General features: G+C 35.6%; 1 protein-coding gene across 3 annotated transcripts in view; it reads left to right on the top strand.

The window, feature by feature from the left end:
* Window positions 1-20,527, top strand: part of LOC124645022 (PHD finger protein rhinoceros-like) — a 41,665-nt gene that overhangs the window by 13,000 nt on the left and 8,138 nt on the right. For all 3 annotated transcript variants that reach the window (XM_047184754.1, XM_047184756.1, XM_047184755.1), the window contains exon 5: window positions 19,489-19,678. In XM_047184754.1, coding sequence (XP_047040710.1) covers window positions 19,489-19,678 — 190 coding nt within the window. The remainder of the gene's footprint in view (window positions 1-19,488; window positions 19,679-20,527) is intronic.

The raw sequence follows: 20,527 nt of genomic DNA, 5'->3' as shown, positions 1-20,527 counted from the left end.
AATTAATCTGGGATATAATAATTAGAGATAAACGAATATGTCAGCAGTCAGTTCATGGTTGCATTTCCAACTATTTTTACCACAACAAACCTATGAACTAATCTATATGTATGCATTAATCGAAAATAAATAAACGTAAAACCTCATCTAGTTGGTTTACCGAACCGCTCTGTTCCGTAAATCAACTCGTTTTGTATTAAAAATAAACACGTTGTTGACTCAAATAAAATTCATTTCCAAAAAAATCATATTGAATAATGTTCGGTTCCGTTAGTTTTGAAGCGCCAAAAGCAAACAACTATCATGAACGTGCAAACAACAAACAGTATTTATTTGAAGACTAACTATTTTCAGTTAACAGTGTAGCGTATAATATTTGTACACAGCACATTTGTGGGGCTCTCCAAACGCAATAGGTGCAGACCAGATCCTGGGAAACAGATGTATTTACATAAATCTTGTTTGATCTGTCTGCTTCTGTTAGCCCGGGACTGTAAAACCGCGGTGCTAAGCAAATGAACATACTATAAACTGGAGAAAAATTCAATTAAAAAGCTCGCTAATGTGGAATGGACAGCTTAGGTGGATACTTTATTCTCATACTCATTTATGCTTCAAAGGAATTCAGCTTTGGGTGTTCTACAAGTGAATTGTTGAAGCATTTACAATATACATTATGTATTTACATATATAGTTTACTAGCTGTTCTCTGCGTCCTAGGGAATAATTTCCTATACCCGGTTAAAAAGAAGCCTATGTCCTTTCTCTGGCTCTAGACTAAAATAGACGAAACGTAAATAGACGGAAGTTAAGCATAACATTCTACTAAAGATAATCCCTTATCTCGATTCTTGACGACCTCGATGGCGCAATGGTCATCATGCCGGACCGCCGAACCTGAGGTCCCGGGTTCGATTCCCGGTTCGGTCGACATTTGTGTGATGAGCATGCTTGTTGGCCGTGGTCTGGGTGTTATGATATGTATTTATAAATATGTATATATGTAGCTATATGTAGTTTATCAGTTGTGTTAGCACCCATAACACAAGTTAATAAATAACTTACCATGGGGCTAACCGACCGTGTGTGAAAAGGTGTCCCGACATTATTTATTTATTTATTCTTTCGACTTGTAAAATGTTATGCACGTAAAGTTTATAAGTCTGCGTTTGAAAGTTTTGTTATCGAAGATAATTTATTAATTACCTGATTTCCGTTTGAATTGAACTAACTTACTGCTGTGGAACTTTCTTCCTTTTACACATGCAGTGAAGATCCGGTTTATGCATGGTGCTCTTTTGTCTGCCATCCTTTTTGTTGCACTAACCAGGCTAAGATATAATTAGAAATTCTGCATGCAAATAGGACCTGAGTTGTTTTCGTATTAGGAGTAGTTATAGTACCAAGCGATACCATTAGTATGGGCTCAGCACAGCATGGCATATGCAGTCCAAAGTTAAATCACCATTAAAGTTGGTAGTGTAAAGTAAAATTTACCTATAGATCAATAAATGTGAATAATTAAGAGCCCTCCATACACGATTAATTATACACGTAAAGTGCGGTAAAACTGCAGCTTAAGGAATCGATTTTCGGATTCGAAAAGGCTGGATTACTTAATATTTGGCAGAACTCCTGTAAAATAAAATATAATTCACTGCTTATTATTTGCTCAGAAAATAATTTTATATGATATATTCACGATATATTTATGGCTTGAAGCTCACGTCGAATTTTAATGAATAATAGCACTTCTCAAAAACCTTTGCCCTTTACTGCAGTTGGTAGTTTTTAACCCAGTTACGCGTACTGGGAAACATAAAAATAGAATAAAGGAGATCACTCTGGCTTCATACATTTTATAGGTAAAAATTAAAGTGCAGGCCGCAATGAAATTAGCGTTTCATTTTATGCATAAAATTGAAAAGTGCCCACGAGGAAAAGTGTTGTGTAATGCAGGGATGCATTTAATATTTCCAGAGCAGTTTGTAAGTAGGTACCTCCTCAATTAAGACGTTTTCGCTCGGGTTAACTCAGCGCTTCTGTTCAATTTTTCACCTATTTTCTGTCATACATACAATCTTGTCTTGATAGTTACAGACACGATACAACAGTAATAGCTCAATTTAGTGCTGCTCTCTGAGATACTAGGTAGTGATAGATCCATTTGCATCGTTGCACATGTCATCCTGCATACTTCATACAATATATAAATAGCTTTACCTACGTACTGCGGTTGTATAACCCTCGACATTCAATGATTGATGTCAATCCCACTTAAACCTAGTACACGAATGAACCTATATGCAAAGTTAAGTAGCCAGTTGCCCGAATAAACCTGAATATATTCTATTTTTAAAACGATAGAAGTATCAATAATCAAATCACATTACTTTGACAGTATTCATTTCGACCCGTTAAGCCGCCAAAAGTCACTGGTTCTGTTTTTATCCCCACTTAATTAAGATGTTCTAACAGAAGAATCGAATGTTCTGATCTCCAACTTTAAGTTCGCCTTGGACAGATCGTCGGAGTTATTTATAAAACGTCTGGCTTATTCCTATGACGTAAGCAAGGCTTTAGTTGCGTTGGCCACTTTTGTACAGTTTTCTTAGAAAGTCATTCCGAGAAATATTCAACATTATAAGGATAAACATGTAGCCGCCTATGTGCATTGTGTATTGCTGGCTTTGACGTACAGATAATTGAAAAAAAAAAACAAAAAAACAAATAAACTCAGCTTATTGAACAAATAAAAAAAAATGCTAGCTTTATATAAAACCGTGCACCATGCCAGTGCATATAAAAGAGAGATTTATTTTTATGTTTTTATTTGATCTGCCTAATGAGGGAAACGTGTATCAACACTCGGTACTGTAGCTCTAAAAAAAACATAGTTTAGTTGATCCTGCAAAGCCCTTTCGTGTGTCAGTCGGCATTGCATACACTTTTAAAGAAATTTCATAAACATGACATTATGACTCATACTATTTAAACGTAGCGAGAATTGGCCAAAAATGTTCTACCAAAATGATGAACTTGCCTTAACTGATAATCTCTGGCCAGCAAAACATAGGCTTAAAAATTAATTGTGATGAATATTAAATGAAAAACTCAATTAATAAACATGCCCATTAGTTAGCATTTTGCACGTTAATAGGAACTGTATACCGTTTAATATAACGTTTCAAGTAAAAAATATGGCAACATTTCCCTTTGACAAAAAGCGTTAATTGAATCCATGCATGCAACAGGCTCCAGTCAGTTTGCACGTGAATAATTTATTACTTTTAACAAAGACACTGATTGCTACTGTGATTGTAAGCAATTTCAATACCACGAAAGGAAATTGTTCAACTTGCTCTTGTGACCTGTAGAGTTATTATTTTTTCAATAACATTCATGTTTATTGTTGGGTACATCAGTCTTGAACTAAAGTATTCAATACTCAATAGTTTATTGCATTCTATGTAACACAACAGTTGGTGAGTTAAAATAGCACAGCAAAGTATTTTTCGTGGACATGATGAAATTCATATTTTTTTCCGAATAATACACAATTTGCGAATTGAAAGCAGGTATTTTGAACGTTTCATGCAAATATACCAAATATTTGGTCCAGTAAATTATTAATTTGAAGCTCAAATATGATTTTATGGAGTCTATAATTGACGTTAAAGCCAGTGTTTGCCACGTTTCTGTGGCTCCACGGGAATCTGGTCCATATTCGTATATCGCTGTAAATCCACAGAGGCATCTGAAAGCTCGCGGTTTCCAACTGTGTTGTTATGAAGTTCGAATAACAATAATTTGATTACCATTGTGATTAAAATATTGTTTTATGGTGTACTTAGTTAAGGTTTTCTTTTTTATCTATGACAAAATTTGGAGCATGTGATATCCCTTCAAAATGCCTTATTTAAATCGTCAAGCTAAAAACAGAGTCACTATTTGATGAAATCTAGTCAAAAGAATATTCAATAATGTAATGTTATAGTACTCATACTAAACCCTTCTCATTCGAAAAATGTCGATAGAATGTTGCAGAACACATGAGAAAAACTTTATGGAAAATTCTAGATAATAATATCTTGTTACATGATCCATTACCGTATTTTTCATTGTTTGTTTACAAGCTTTGACAAAGGCGTTATATTTAATCCAATAACAAAAGCTCACCTCTTTTATACGTAATAATGAGTCTTATCAATTATATGAAAAGTTTTTTTCAACTAATATGTGTCATTGTGTGCTTTTAATAGATCTATAATAATTGTAGATAAAACCTCTAAATAAAGCTTGTTTGAATAACTACTTATATAAAAATAGTCTGACTTTTATTTTGTAGGACGTACTTATATTTTTAATGTATTTTTTTTAGCAATTATTCTTAATAAGTCTAATTTCGTATGAAGTTCACCTTGAATTAATCGTGTTTTTGCTAAAAATTTTCAAACTTGGGGTAAGCTGATTATCAAGGAGCTTTATGAAAAAAAATGTTGCCTCAATATTATTGACGGGTTACTGGTTATTGAACTTTCGAGCTTAGCTGCCTTATCGTCTTATTAATTGGTTTTGTGTGTGTGTCTAATTGTATTTGCTTACAAGGATTTGATATAACTTTTTCCTATTTATGATATCTAGCTGCTGAACATTTATTCCGATTGCTTATTTACACAAATTCCCTTGTAAATGCCCTGAATATTTCGAATGCCCTGAAATTAAATGGAATGATGAAGTCCTCGTGTCGTGTTAATATCCTTCCTCTTTGCAGAGGTGAGTTCTGCGTTTTCCGATATCCAAATTATTTCCAATAAGCACCTATCATTTTCAGGCCTCACTTGTCGTTTCGACGAACAAACTTTAATTAACGTGGATTACAGCCGAAGCCTTTCCTTTGAAAACCAGACGATTTGACGTGTGGCCATGTCATTACTGCAATCCGGTATTCATCATTCAAAACACGTTCCTGATGTTAATTGACGGAAATGCGACCAAATATAGCTACTAGGACTCCAAAATGCTATTTCCATCATTCATAGCTGATACAGTTTGCATAGAAGTTATTTTGGGAATCTGAAAATTCCGTTCGCCGTGGTTGGTTATGTTTAATTTTGTGCAAGCGCTAGGCATATTAATTAGTGACGACGATGTATGCATAAGTATGAGGATACCACATTTTTTAGTTTCTTTGACGACATTGCGTATTCACTCAAAGGAAGCTTGATTTAAATTTGGCCTATATTCTCTGTAATATATAAAAAAAAACACAGAAAATCGGATTAAAGTATTCTAGGATATTAATCAAATCCCTAAACAGGAAATAGGAATTCCCTGTGAAGGCAAATGTAGTTTGAAAAAGGGCGTCTTATATTTATAATTATTTTATGAGAACTACCGCGAAACTACTAATTAGCTGTTGGCCGCAATTTAACTCGCATCCTACCCTAACTTTGTGTACTCGGAAAGTTTCACCTTACGTAGTCCTACATTCATCCTCGACTCTAGATTTATCTAAATTCCAAATTGGTATCAGACGGACACGCAAACAGTTTGGCATTTGTTGACTTAGTTGAAGCATAGGTATGGTTGCATGCAGGGCCAACATACAAGCTAATATTTATTGGAGCAACTTTTCGGCGCACTAGTGTAACTGAAAGTGTGCTCGCTTCACAGTTCGTAACTTGCAGTAGGGGTGCACATTGTTGTCGAGCCGTCATACCTATAACATCATTGATACATAGTTCCACTTGTTGTAACTTAACTCGTTTATAGGAAAGTCTCGTTGCCCTTGGCAGCCTGCCGGATGTTAGGGCTGTAGATTCTACGTTTATGATTTGAAAACTTCGCCATTTATTAGGTTTTAGATAACTTCATTCAGCTCTGAAACTAGAAAAATAACTGGAAATGAAGCTATCATTACGAGAATATTTTTTCTATTTTAAAGTGGTTTTAAATAATATCGGTTAAAATGGTCTTTAGAGACCAAAACCCTACTTTGTATAAGAATGCTTAGAACTACTTAAGAAATTGCAACTGGAGAACGCCATCCAAAAATATTTCACTTGTAAAACTCTTCGTTAACTTACCAGAAATTCGGCGCAATCGGAATTTTGTAAGGGCGCTTTGTACCAATAAGTTTTCCTGCTGGGCGATCAGGCTCCGCCCATAACATGACCGCGCAGGGTCCCGGAGGCCTCCTTCAAGTTCCCTAATCGTGACGATTAATCACTACCACTTTGAACGTAAAAAAATACTGTTCAACAATAATGTTCAGTAAAGTCAATTTACGATTTGTTGAAACTTCAAAATCTATAAGTCGTATAAAGATATCTTGTCCTATTCGAAGTACTAAAATTAATATTTAAAAACATGGTTCAGTAAACGAACCAAAGGACAATGGGCGATTCCGGTCCAAATGTCCACCACGAACGAGACCTATATGGCTAGATAGCCCGTTAAATATAGAACATTTTTTGTTATGGAAGTAAAAAAATATATAATGCCAGAAAAAAGTTATAGCAAAATCAAATAAAACATTTTATAGATTTTTTCAATATCATTTTTTTAATTACTTTTCGTGATGTTCGATTTTCGTACTTTCTGTAACTTCTGACAAAATAGAATTGTTCATTATTAGAGAGAAAACACCACCAGTTACATCGAACTTTCTTAGATCCAGGCACCGCTGAGTATATTCAAGCACTTCTGTTCGCCTCAGTAGGTTAGTGATTCGTACATCCATCGGGCAAAAAAATATGGGCTGTTTATATGCAAATGTGTGTTTTAGATAAAGGGCGGAAATGGAAGTGGAATAAAATAAAAAATAATAATAATAACATACTAAAACTACCGAAAATTAAGAATACCTTTTTGGCTGTAACTTTTTTTTGGCATTGTTTTTTTTTTACTTTCTTAGTGAAAGTTACTCTAAATTAAGTGGACTATTTAATTATATAGGTCTCGTTCGTGGTGGACATTTGGACCAAACTTCATACATTCTTGCCCAATCTCCTTTGTCCCGGATGTAAGCCTGAAGTGTCACGAGGCTAATTTGAAATTCGAGTGTTCACAACCGGGTCGAACTGTGTCGTTGTCTATTAGCTAGCCAATAGCGATACTTATGAACAAGTGGACACGGATCGCGACAAAGAACTTTTTAAAACGGCAGCCCAAACATCTTATCGAAATAATGTCGTAGTAGTGTCGTTAGTAGGTCGGTGAACTGATTATTACGAGAAGCTTATGATTTCCTCCCAAATACAATTCGATATACTCGAAACTATAACTAAGGGATCAGATTCAATACGCCCGCGCAACATAGTATTTCGAATTTCCCTAAGTTCAACTGATTCGCTTCGATTTTCATAAGCCGATTAAAACTCGAACTGCTGGAAGTAGCATGAATTATAGTAAAACAAATATTAAATTGATAACAAACTAACCACTACCGATTATCTGGATTAAAATCTATCTATCTATTGTTGAATACGACGACAAACGCTTTTTTTTTCAGCAATAACTTAAATGCTTTTCAAAGTTTCACAATATTTTTCCGCCCAAGTAGATAACAATAAGATACATTTTAGAAGCGAAATAAAAAGAGTGTAAAAAGTGTTGAATCGTTCGCTGTAAGTGTGTGAAAGCGCTGCTTTTATCAAATAAAGTTGCATACAACTTTATTTGATAAAAGCAGGCATAGGGCGTCAAGTCTGTGGCATAGGGCGCGCGGCGCGGCGGTCCGCGCATCTCTCGTAGTAAGCCAGCGCACCTGAATTCAGCTCGGGCGAGCGTCCGACGCCGCTCTCGCTTTCAGCCTCCCCGCGGCGACGCGCGTACACTTGCGGAACTGAATCTACTCCCGAAAGTTGTACGAAGTGATTTCTTTATTTTAATAACCACTCATTTCAATTATTTTTCTGTTTTTTTTCTATTTTGACAAAATGGATATGACCTCTTCTTTATTTATGTGTTTTCTACTGGCTTTTTTTTTGTACCTCGTTTTTACTTTTTATTTTATTATTGTTATTGGATATTATTATTATGATTTACCATAAATATTTTTCGGAGCGAACTGAAAGTAATACGCGATGAAGAGAGTTTGGCTTCACGGGCCGGGGGGATCACAGGTCTTCTCAGTAAGTAATTGTTAATAAATATTACGAATCACACCTAGATTTACACTAGATTCTCTGCTTGGCTCTAAAATAGGAACGTAGGTTAGGAACGTAATGCAACTACCTGTTACATCGCGTTGTTTGTGCTTCGATGTCGCGCGCCTAAACTTGAAACTTAAATACTTATATTGTAGATTTATTTAGTACTTACTCCGAAGGGAAAACAGACTGAGATTTTAATGTGAAAGTAATTTTATATGATTAACTTATTTCAAAAGGTGCTGTTAATTAAGAAAAAACTGAAATATGCTTAAAGTTCGAATTGAGTGGTTCTCAAGGTTGAATTAATACATTTTTATTTCCCATTCAAATATTTCCCATAAAAATATTTTTATGAATTATTCATAATTATCTTTATTTATAATGATTATACGTATAGAACTATCGGTGGGCGAGTTCAATTCTTGTCCGTTTTTTTTCGAAACATCATCTCCCGAGCCTTTTCCTTTTCGAAACAATCCATCTAATTAAAGTGCATTAATTGAAAAGACCGATGCTCGCTGAAATATTCACAATGAAAGGAAGAGTTGTCACATTACATTATCCGAGAACGATTTAATGACTGACAATGTAAACGTATAATTTCATTATTGTAACTAAGTCATTAAAAAACAATTTAAAGTGACATTTTAGAATAACATATCTTACATTGCTCCTAGTTTTGAGTGTGACGGTCCGTCTAACGGCTGACTGCCCGGCATCCATTAGACTGTAAACAAAACACTGTACTTGTTGCATAAAACCTTTTTGAATAGCGAGGCTCGGAACACCCTGACCGACTTCCCGTGAAACGCGCTTACACGTCCTGTAGCCAGCGCGCCAACGCCGGGCTTAATTGCTTTACTGTAATATATACGTTTATTGTGACACCACTCACAAACTTCCTGCTATGCATTTCATCAACCATCTCCAACGCACCTATTGATAACGCACACATTCTCAAACTAACGTACTAATTGTAACAACGTCTGTTTCCCATTCGGAGTTGGAGTAATATTGTAAAATGTAACAATTTCTGTATAAAAACAGGGTTCCTTTAAGTAGGTGTCATCCTGTCCTGTCCCTTCTTTGTTCCCATCCCATCCATTTATCATATAAAATTAACATTAATGTCAGATTGCTTGTCGCTTTAGACTATGTACAGCTTGGTTTAAGATTTTAGTACTTAGAACTAGTTCATGATTAAAATCTACTAGTATATGAAAATAACAACAATGTTTATATTTCCCTTTATGAGTCCCTAGGCATCCATCCGCTTGTGATGAAACTTTGTTAAGTTGTTGGTTCGTCCGCGAAGGTTCCGCCGCGACATTGCAACGCATGGCGGATACAGCTAGTTATTTATAGAATTTCGATATCGGGTGCCTACGTAAAATTATTGGCTGACGTTTCGCGGCTTCCAGGCTTCCCGATGAACTTTTACTGCGGATGCTCTTCGTTACTTTTCTTTTTCCAGAGACCGCTTTTCAAATAGTAATATTAAGGGTTTATAACGATCCTTCCTTTGATAAATGTCATTTCTGCATACATAATTCACAAAGTTCAGTTTTAATTAACATCTTTTAATGTTTAGCGGTAGTAACCTACCACCAAAGAGCTTTCGAAAAAAAAGATAATATCCCTTTTATCTTTTTTTTCGAAAATATATTATCACTTTGGTTTATTAATATGAACCAACGTGGACGGTATTACATTACGCACTTAAAAACAAAGCTTTATGGGATTTAAGCTTTGTCGAAGCCAGACATTCCAATTCATTAAGAAACATTTTCTTTTGTCCATTCTTGATATCTTTGTATTTTGAAAGTTCTTGCAGTTCAGTAAACACATGCAGGCATAAACTTAAAGTTGGTGAATAATAGATAGGGCTCGACTGGGTTAGCATGGGGGAGACCTACACAGCCTAACTGTCACGGTCACTAGTTCAAAGTAAGTTGGAAGGAACAACTGCGGTCACACAAAACCTCCATGTACTCCATGTACATGTCGGTATATGATAAATATGTGGCGTTAGCTTTGATAGTTAACCCTTTGAGTAAATTACCAAGAAATATTAGTTTAAATATTATATTAGTATCAAATGTAGTGTTTACATAATGTTAAACTTTCCACGAAGTCCGCTAATATATATTTTATGAAGCTTAAATCGTGTTTAAATGCAGGTATTTAGTGTACGCTACGATAGTTCCGTAAATAAAATAAGTAGCTTGACAAATAGTTTGCTCGAATAACCGGCAGATTATAGCGAGAAATATCAAATTATATAAATAACGAGCTTGCATTGCATTTATCGGATTCGCTATGAAATATTCCTTAATTGGAATTATAGATAGATGCGTTTCCGTGAACTTTTACATAAAACTGATTTCCTGTGTGGGCTTAAGGCTTTAACAAATACCTTCATATATGTTTTCCAGTACCTACGTTTTCCACGTACGGTGACGGATCGTTACGGCTTTCATTCTATATTTGCATGCAATAAAGTCATCTCGATTTCCTCGTTACATATTGAACCTGGGATTTGATATTGTTAGGTTCTCACATATCTATTCTCAGTACATGGATTTACCGCATCAATGACTACGTGATCAGTTGATAGCAGCATCCGACTAATACTTATTTTAAATGCGGAACTTTGATAAGATTTATGAAAGTGTATGTGTATGATTGTTTTTCTTGAGTTCTGATGAAACTTCGCAGTAATATAGCCAACATAACAAAATAACATAAAGGCTCTTTTCAATATGTTTACGAGAAGTAAATCCCTGGGGATGCGGATGAAACCACGGGCTTAATCTAGTTGTATATAAGGGTAAATTGTACACGTTTCGGCTGTCTGTACCACACGTTCTAGGAATACGGTACCGTTACATCAAAGCAGTGGTTTCGCAATATTGTAAATTAATACTAGCCTATTGCATCGACAAATCGAATGTCCCTGATAGCTTCGCTTATGGACTCAAAAGCAACGTCACGCATGGCTTGCTTGAAGAGCCATCTTGCCTTTGTCTGAGTATATGGCTGTTGTCGTCCTCAATATTTGGTGTATTAATAGTTCCGGACAACATATCACAAGCCTGCCTTTGCCTAACGTTACTGTGAAATCTATTGAATATTCACTGCTTGCCTTTGACAAAGCTCTAACGTGAACTTACAAAACCTTAGGATGCATTTAGACCACACATAGAAATAACTAGACCTGGAACGACGGTATCCTTTCTCAAGATTTAAATACTATTTCGCTCTCAAATCCTGGTAGTTTACCGGACTCAGAACTTTTTTCACTATTCTCTTTTTTTAACTAAAATGTGATAGAAGAGGACGTAAAAAAAAACTATTGCAGAATTAAAATCAAGGCAGCTTCTATCCTTTTACGTAGCTGTAAGCTGATACAAGACCTTTGTCTCTTTGTGGAGTATTTTTAAGAATGTTTATCCCGAGCGCGTGACACAGGGTTATACATTGTTGTTGGGAAAACTTCATTCACAAAGGCGCGCGAGTATGCGTTTAGCTCAGAGATCCTTACAGCTCGATAATATTTAAATATAGGCACGGTCGAGTTAGTTAGTTTGCATTTTCAGGTCTATATGAACGCCGTTAAACCTTAGAATAATAATAATCTTCCACGCCGATTTCGGCAACGGCGACCACTTCGACCCTAATGGCGTGCGTGTGCTCTCATGTGGCTGGAGTATCCAATTTTGTGCGTGAAAGTCCGCGCACACTGCGGACATGTCAGGGTACCAGCCACAAAGTTGTAGTTGATAGCTACAGGTGGTCGAGCTTTCAACTCATCTCGTTTGGCATCCAACTCAGAAAGTCGGCGTGCTTCAAAGTCAAAGACTTTGGCTTTAACGCGGCTTCTCCAGTCTCTGCGGTTGGATGCCAGATTCTCCCACTGAGACGGGTCAATGGAACAGCTTTTCATGTGACGCTTCAGCACATCCTTGTATCGCAGCAGCTGTCCGCCACGTTTCCGCTTGCCCTCCTGCAACTCGGAGTAGAGGATGCGCTTGGCCACTCTAGTATCCGGCATGCGCAGTACATGCCCGCACCAACGAAGCTGTCTCCTCATGAGGTATACTTCAATGCCACCTACATTGGCTTTCCTCAACACTTCTGTGTTACGCACATGATCAAACCAACGGATATTTAATATTTTGCGCAGACATTTGAGGTGGAAGCGGTCTAGTTGCTTGATGTGGCGTCGGTACGGTGTCCATGTTTCCGCTGAGTAGAGTATACAAGGCAACACAACTGCCATATACACAGAAACCTTTGTGGACCTTAGAATATTGTACATCTATATAGATAAAAATTAATTCCACTTTTCGTTGTAATAGAACGGCCTCATCTATCCATACCAAATGTTTAGGCTTTGTTCGGGCTATTTAGTAGTTGGTATGTTGGTGAAGTTCAGACATAATCGGTCGAGCGGTTCTTCATTTATGGCATTTTTTGTTACAAAATAGTGGATGGGTACGTAGCGAAGCACGTACCGCGGGCCACTAGTATGTCATATATAAAGGCTGTTCTGTTTTGGGCAGTTTACGATCTAACTTTCTTTTTTAAACAAAATGTCGAACAAACCAAACTTACCATGGCAGGTATACTATTGTATACTTCTAAACTCATGAGACTGAACTAAGTTGTGAGCTTCAGAAATCGCAGATTTTTCATACAAAATGTGTAAGACATAAGGCTGCTGTTCCTACATCTTATGTTCTCACAATACATATTTTAAATCCTTGACAATGCCAACGTATTTATGAATAGAACTCGACCGTATCGTTCTGTGAAGGGTTGGAAAGATTCTCGAGTACTATATTTTGTTGCGGAACTAATACCTAGATCATTTATATTATGCTTGTATTTGTATAATGCTACTCAGCAAATTACAAAAGACTCTTATGAGATCGGAAAATGGAATTCAATTCAATTTAATGATACCAAATAGGTTAGAATATATATTGTTCCGGGAACCGAGTCTCAAGCATTAAAAAAAAAATAGAACACACGGATGTGTAACATTCGAGCATTCAATACTTAGTATTGGGAACTGATATGGTATAGAAATAGGTATATATTGATTTATCTGGCTTTTATGTGATTCTATTTAAATTTCCACATTTTCTGAAATCGGTGACAACTGAATTGGTTGGTTGGTTCCGCGGGGTTCGGGACTGGGTGTGTCGCCGTAAAAGATTGACGCGGGGTAGGCCCGAAAAGAGACGCTTAGGATTAGGGGGTGCGTTCAAGGGGCGGAGCCAACCGATGTTTGGCCCAGTTACTTGTGTTTAGAAGGAAATGCTTTTTTCCGGGAAGGGACGAAGAATTTTAAATATTATACAAACTAGCTACTGATACTTCTCGCATATGGATAATTAGTTGCCTTGTTGTGCAGATATATAAAGCTTTATTATTACTTTACTTAAATTATTATTATTAAAATTATATACTTTATATACTATTACATACTTTATATACATACTTTATACATACTATATACAATTACTATATACATTTTATTACATACTTTATATACTATTATATACTTTACTTAAATTATTAAAATTTATTATACTTAAATTATTATACGTATTCATTATAGATTACTTTATTCAATAGTCTTTGTTCCTTCTAAAATTGAATAAAATTACGGATGATAAAAAAAATAGTTTATTAAGTAAGCTAACGATAAATAAACAAAAGTAAACTTCTGAAAACGGGATAATAAATATCTATTGTTTTTGAAAAGACATTGTTCTCGACGAATTTTCTCAGAATTCTGTGTCTATTAATAGCGCCGAGTTTTGAATCAGTGTCAGTAGGTTTTGCCTTACAAGCCAAGGACATCCCGGGCCTATAGGTTACTAGGCCGAGCTTCATATTCCCTGTCATTTATTAGGTCCAAACCCATCACTAGGCGCGCTTCCACTAACACAGGCGAGCTTGATAAATGCACCTGACATAAGTGATTTGTGCCGGGACCCGTCAGCCATATAAATTCCATTATCTGAAGTAACAGATATGTCGATGAAAATTACGCAGATTGTCGATATACATGCAGGTCTTAATAAACGTCAATTTAGTTATCCTTAGTGTTGCAAAAAAACCGTGTTTTTTCTAATGTGAAAAAAACCTTGAAAAAAAAAACCTGATAAAAAACAGTTTTTTTTCTGGGCCTTGTTTTTTTCAAGAGTATAATAACTCTAAAATTGTTAGGGCATTTACCGTTAAAGATTAATACTTAAGATTACATAATAGAGTAGGTTTATTCTTGAATCTACTGTACTTTTCTGATAAAACAGTACTAAAATTTCATAAAAATATTGGCAACATTCATTGATATTAACTCAACACAAGGGAAATTTTGAACGATGCAAAGTTTTTTTTCATGTTTTTTTTCAATAAAGTGAAAAAATACAAATCGTTTTTTTTTCATTTTACATCACTAGTTATCCTCACTGGTAAACTGCATTACTACTCTCGTGCAGTTCCAGTTAGTTCTCGATTTCGAGGAAGTACTCCACGGTGACATGAGCTCTGAAGGGCTTGTTTGAAAGGTCTCTAATTTGTAGGATTCACTAACACTCTTTACTGTAAACAAAATGTGTGAAATTACCTGCAGTAGCAGGTAAAATTACCTGCACTAGCAGGTAATTTCACAGGTGATCATGCGTGTCATGATGTATTATGTTAAAGCCGAGTTTAAGATACTCTAGTTTAAGTTTAAACTATAGTTTAACTAATGAACCGCCCCGTCTTCCCACGGGTGCAATAAACCTCAAAAATAACAGTATTTCTCCACTATGTAATGGATGTTATTCTACATAATATAAACCTTCCTCTTCAATCACTCTATGTAGAGGTATTAAATAAACCGCATCTAAATCCGTTGCGTAATTTTAAAGATTTAAGCATAATACATAAGGATATAGGGACAGAGAAAGCGACTTTGTTTTATACTGCCTGGTGATATACAAGATTAACATATAGTTTAATATATCTATAATCGCCATCAGTAAAAGTTTTCGTTTTTTTTTTAGAATTTAGAGAGCGCGTATGAATTCTATACTCCGCTGAAACTACCGGTTGTCGAAATCCTACGCCAAATAAATGCACTAACAGTAGTCTGTCATTTAGCGTCAACGCTCCGATAGGCATCGTGTATGGAAGCTTTTCCGGGTTTGATTGATAATTGCTAGAAAGAAAATAACTTTTCAACGCAGATTTTTATAACATACAGTGACAGTTGACCAATTTTCCTATATGCATGGTCCATTTCGACGTTAACAAAGGTCTTTGAAACAATATACTTTTTGGACATGCATTTTTTCAGAATTTTAGTTAGTGTTTTCGTAAACTATTTCAGTGTTGAGCTAAATAATTACGGCTCACGGCAGAAAGCTTTGAAGCTTGGCAATATTTCTTACAAACATGGAACTTCATTAAAAATAATAACGGCGGTATTCTAACTAGAAAAGTGGATTTGTTAGTTGTAATTGCTTACCTTTATTTAATCTTTATCGTTTGGTTATTTTGTTTGATTTGATTATCTAATAACTTGCCATTTATGTACTTTAAATAAAGAGACAGAACAAAGGTGGAAGAAATCGTGTCTCACGCTTCGATCAAACTGTTGCAAAATCAACGTTATGTCAAATACAAGGAATTTGCTTGTCGCTGGTTCAATCTGTTACCTTTGAAAGTATATCGCTAAGCATATTGATTATCGATACCAGAGCTCAGTGCAAAGAAGTCTACATTTCTACTTTAAAATGTAGCACCGTTGGATCGTATGCAAGTGTACCCGAGCGTACTGCATACTCGTACGTGAATGTCAGCGTAGGTCTGAGCTCGCGGTGCAAGGTGAAGGTCTGTCACCATTGTGTCGCGATTCCCTCGTGTGACCTGTGACCCGAACAACCAGATATTTGTTATTATAAACCACGTGTGTAAACGAACAATTGACGAAAGGGGGCTTTCCGTACCGGTACTTTTGAAAGGGATTCTACATAAGAATCCCGCAATGTTCAGATTCGCGAATATGTATTTTTGAATCGGTAGCTGTGTTATTCAGTTTTGGTTTTAACCTGTTTAACTCGTACTAGGACTTCTTTTTGAACAAGGACATGTTACATGCTTCCTCTCAAAATACTCTTTATTCCTTTATATAATGACCTTACCATTGTGGTACTATTTCACCTTTAAGGCGCAAGTTCACAAACAGTATAAACGTCCATTTTTTAAAAACTGTTTACTTTGAAACTTGAACGTGAAAATTCGTAGAAACCGGTTGTTTTATGAAAACTGGCGTTTAAGTTGTCCGTGAACTTGGACCTAAGTTTGTGTGGTAAAAATAATGAGATTTCATGAGAAAGAAAATGTCTTTTAAAACATTTATACTTTAGTAGTTATAATTGTCTCACCAACCCGCATTGAGCAAGCGTGGTGATTAATGCTCAATTCTTCTCCGTGTGAGAGGAGGCCTGTGCCCAGCAGTGGGACGATAAAAAGCTTGTAACATTAAGTTATAATTGTCTAAAAGACAATGTAAGAAGACCCACAAACTAAGTAGGTCTAATGGAAAAGATGTTTGAATTTTCAAAGACAAAATGCATTGTTCTGAGCATTTTCAGAGATGCACGCTTGCCGTAAAAAGAGACGACGCCAACTTTAAGTAGCCTTCGAAAGTATTGACGGGCCATCGCTGGCATCAATAGCTAATATTTTCGTCTCGACGAGAAAAATATGCATCTATACTTGTTGCGAGAGTAAATAACACTTTCGTAGCTTTGTTTGCTAATAATAGAGATTTTAATCGTAATTATAAAGAATTGTTTTGTCTACAAATGTCTTTTACTGGAATTCGTACTCGCTATTTGTTCTATACAGTTTTCTGAGGTATTTCCACTTCAGAAAATATTCAATCGTTGTGTTTTCAATATTCATGTTTTTGTTTTGTTCAATGGACGGTACCTTGCTTACTTTGTAAAGTTTGTCGCAGTTACCGTTACTTTATTTAAATACAAAAAAATGAGTTCTGGTCTGACCGGAATGATTTTTTGTCAGAAAAAAGATCCGCAAAGACAGATTAAGATTTCAATGTGAAATGCTTTCATTCGGTTGTTCGTACAATAAAGAGCAATGGTGAATAAGCTCAACTTTACCCGTCGCATAAAATAAGCAAGCTTAAAATCAACTTGAATGACACAGATGACTTACTATAACAGAAGTTTTTAATTCATAGAAATAAGAGTTTCCACCTTTTTTTGTCCAGGACTTCGATTATGTGTTCATTTGAAGTTTTTACTCAAGACAGACGTTTTTTAAAGTTTATAAATTTTGGACACTAATTTAAAAAATTAGGAGCCCTGCATGCAGAGCAGAGATGATCAACCAATGGATCTTTCGTGTCCTTACCCCCTTACATTAGCCATGCTGAGATCACACAAGGAGCACATCCAGTAAACAGTAGATCTTGTACCTAATTAAGTTGGCTTCCATCGCCACATAGTTACTTGTTCAGTACTTCGACAACCGCCGCGTGGTCTAACCACATGCGCCATACATACACTTGGTTGCTTCCTTTGTTGTTTAACGCATACCCCTTCTGTGTACACATATGAAGTACAGAATTCCTCGAAATGGACAGATCTGTGATCACTGATCACATATACGTAAAAAATCGGATGGGGCACGTAGTTCATCTTACGATAAAATAGAAAGACCTTACATTAAAAATGTCTGGTTGCTTTATTTTTTTTATCACTTAATCTGTACTACTAATTCGTTATACCTTTTACTGTTTGTACTCTACTCTATATAAGTATTTAAACAAGTTATCTTCAAACGACCTTTAACAATATCATTTCTAATTGTTATTGAAGATAGACACGCGTTTATCTCACCTGATGTTTAGCGTCGATGTGGTCGAAGATGACCCACTCGCCTAGAAGTAACCTATTCATTCAATCTTGACTAGAAGACTCCCATGTTGCATTTATCGAAAAACATAGACTTTCTTCAAGTAGGGAATGCCGTTCTTTACCTGCTGGGTATACGTGGCCAACCATAAAAAAAGATATACGACATGTAAAGGTCAATTAAATTGGCCCCTGGAATGTTTGTAGCCTTCATTATAAGTATCCTTGGAGTTCCCAACGGGCTTTTCTTCATAAGACCTTTGACTTGACGTTGCACTTGATATATAATTTAGACGTTAGACAAGTAAAAGCCTTTCTAACTCAATGATAATTATATTGCCCTTAACGTCTTGCCTTATGTTCGTGTCAAACTCGATACAAATGGCAGTAAGAACATTTGAAAAATTGAAATATTTTCAGTAATTGCAACGTATTTTCCGTCAATCAGATTGTCGATCGATGAGAACGAAATGTCAAAGTCATAGCGTGGGCTACCTATCATATATTCATGACGAGTGACGTAACAAATATCAGGAAAGCTCTACGAATTTCATCCTGCCCAAGTAACTCAATTCCAATACTATTAGAGATTTTTATGCTTGCTGCATTCACAGCTGGCAATGAAAACATAGACTTCTATTAGCTTTGAGTTTTTAATATTTCTAGGAAATAACTTTTGATTGCAAATAGACGGAAAAGGTGCTATTTCTAGAAAATGTAATAAGCTAACATTTTTTTTTTAATAATATTGAATGGCAACTTAGATGAAAGTTCAGATGCAAGCAATTTAAAAATAAGCATCAGATGGTAACGACAGTATTGAACTAGAGTGACTTGCTTACGCTTTTATTTTCAATCAATGAAGCGTTTATTTTTCACAATAAGGCCGGAGAACTAAAGATACATTTGTCCAATTCCCAAGTGTAGACTGTTTTTGTCACCACCCGGTTTTAAATTTTTTATGGGGTGAATACAAGACTAGCTTTTATTCATTAAAACGTGATCTCCCTACTCTTGCATTGCAAATAAAGATTTCGCGTAGTTTCTGCATATGTGGACTTGCGGCGAAGTCGCGACTTTTGCTTAGTGACGATTAAGCTTTCTCGGGGTTTGCTTGCCGAAGGATGAAGTTCATTGATCGTCATCTCAGCTGTTGAAAGTTATTGTCGAAATAGGCAATTGCACTCCATGATTTTTTAATTAAAAGAAAACAGTTTTAAGACTTTAAGTAAAAAGTGATAAAAAAAAAACGTTTCAGTAATTCGAATAAAAATATAAACCGTAAATTAAACCAACAACTTCAAACGTAACCCACGTTCTTACGACCAAAAACAAATCAAAAATAAAAAACAAAATAAACATAAAATACGTTGTATTTATAGATTCGTAGCTGGGATAAAATCCAGGCAATTGTGAAGTCTGAGGAGGGCCTCGGTATCGAGTACGATGAGAATGTCATCTGTGACGTTTGTCGGTCCCCCGACTCGGAGGATGGCAATGAAATGGTGTTCTGCGATTCTTGCAATATTTGCGTGCATCAGGCCTGTTACGGCATCACCGTTATCCCGGACGGTAAGTGGATTTTATGTACTTTTTAATGACTGAACATTATTTAGGTACATTGGTATCGTCGTATTAGAAAAGAAAGTGAGCCCTAATAGCCATTTCCAAATTAATGACAGAAAGCTCATTAATTCTGTAATCAACAAAATTATTTGTATATTTTTTTGTTCTCTCTTTATTTTTTTACACATTTTTTTGTAGCTGCTTGAGTAATATGTATGGTAAGGTGTATACTAGCCAACATGATAAAATATATTTTTTTTCTTTATTGCAAAATGTATATAAATAATTTTGTATGTTTTTAATATTTTGTATACGGTTCTACAAACCATACAGACAGAATTGTGTTGCTGGGGACGTTTGTTTGACGACTTCTTCTTCCCAGCAAAAACACATAGGAAGTGGTGAAGGGCGGGCGTTTGGGGCCATCTTTTGACCTTTAAAAGTGCTGATTTTCAGCCTACTTTGAATAATTACTTTTTATCTTTTATCAACCATAACCAGTTTTTAAGACAGTATCCTAAAATATGTATAATTTATTGTTGTTATTTTGTGTTTAATTAGTATTCTCGAAATAAATTAATCTAACTCATCACCACAGCTATGTGCAGAGCTTTGTCAATAAGTTTTCAACAAAAGTTGCAATTTGCTGATGTTTAAGTTATCGATGCGACGAGCTGCTATTTTTCTAATGCGAGCGTTCTTGATTGAAAAGGAAATATTTACATGTAGTAAATTGCTAATTATTATTTTAATTCTTCTAGTTTTTATGTTATTTCGATAGTAACTTATTAGCTTCTCATGTAATTTTATCGTTTAATGTAGTAAAGAAGAGGGTATCTAATAGTGACTCAATGT

This window comes from Helicoverpa zea, chromosome 31 (genome assembly GCF_022581195.2).
Source record: "Helicoverpa zea isolate HzStark_Cry1AcR chromosome 31, ilHelZeax1.1, whole genome shotgun sequence".
NCBI lineage: Eukaryota > Metazoa > Arthropoda > Insecta > Lepidoptera > Noctuidae > Helicoverpa > Helicoverpa zea.
This window is presented reverse-complemented; position numbering and strand designations above follow the sequence as displayed.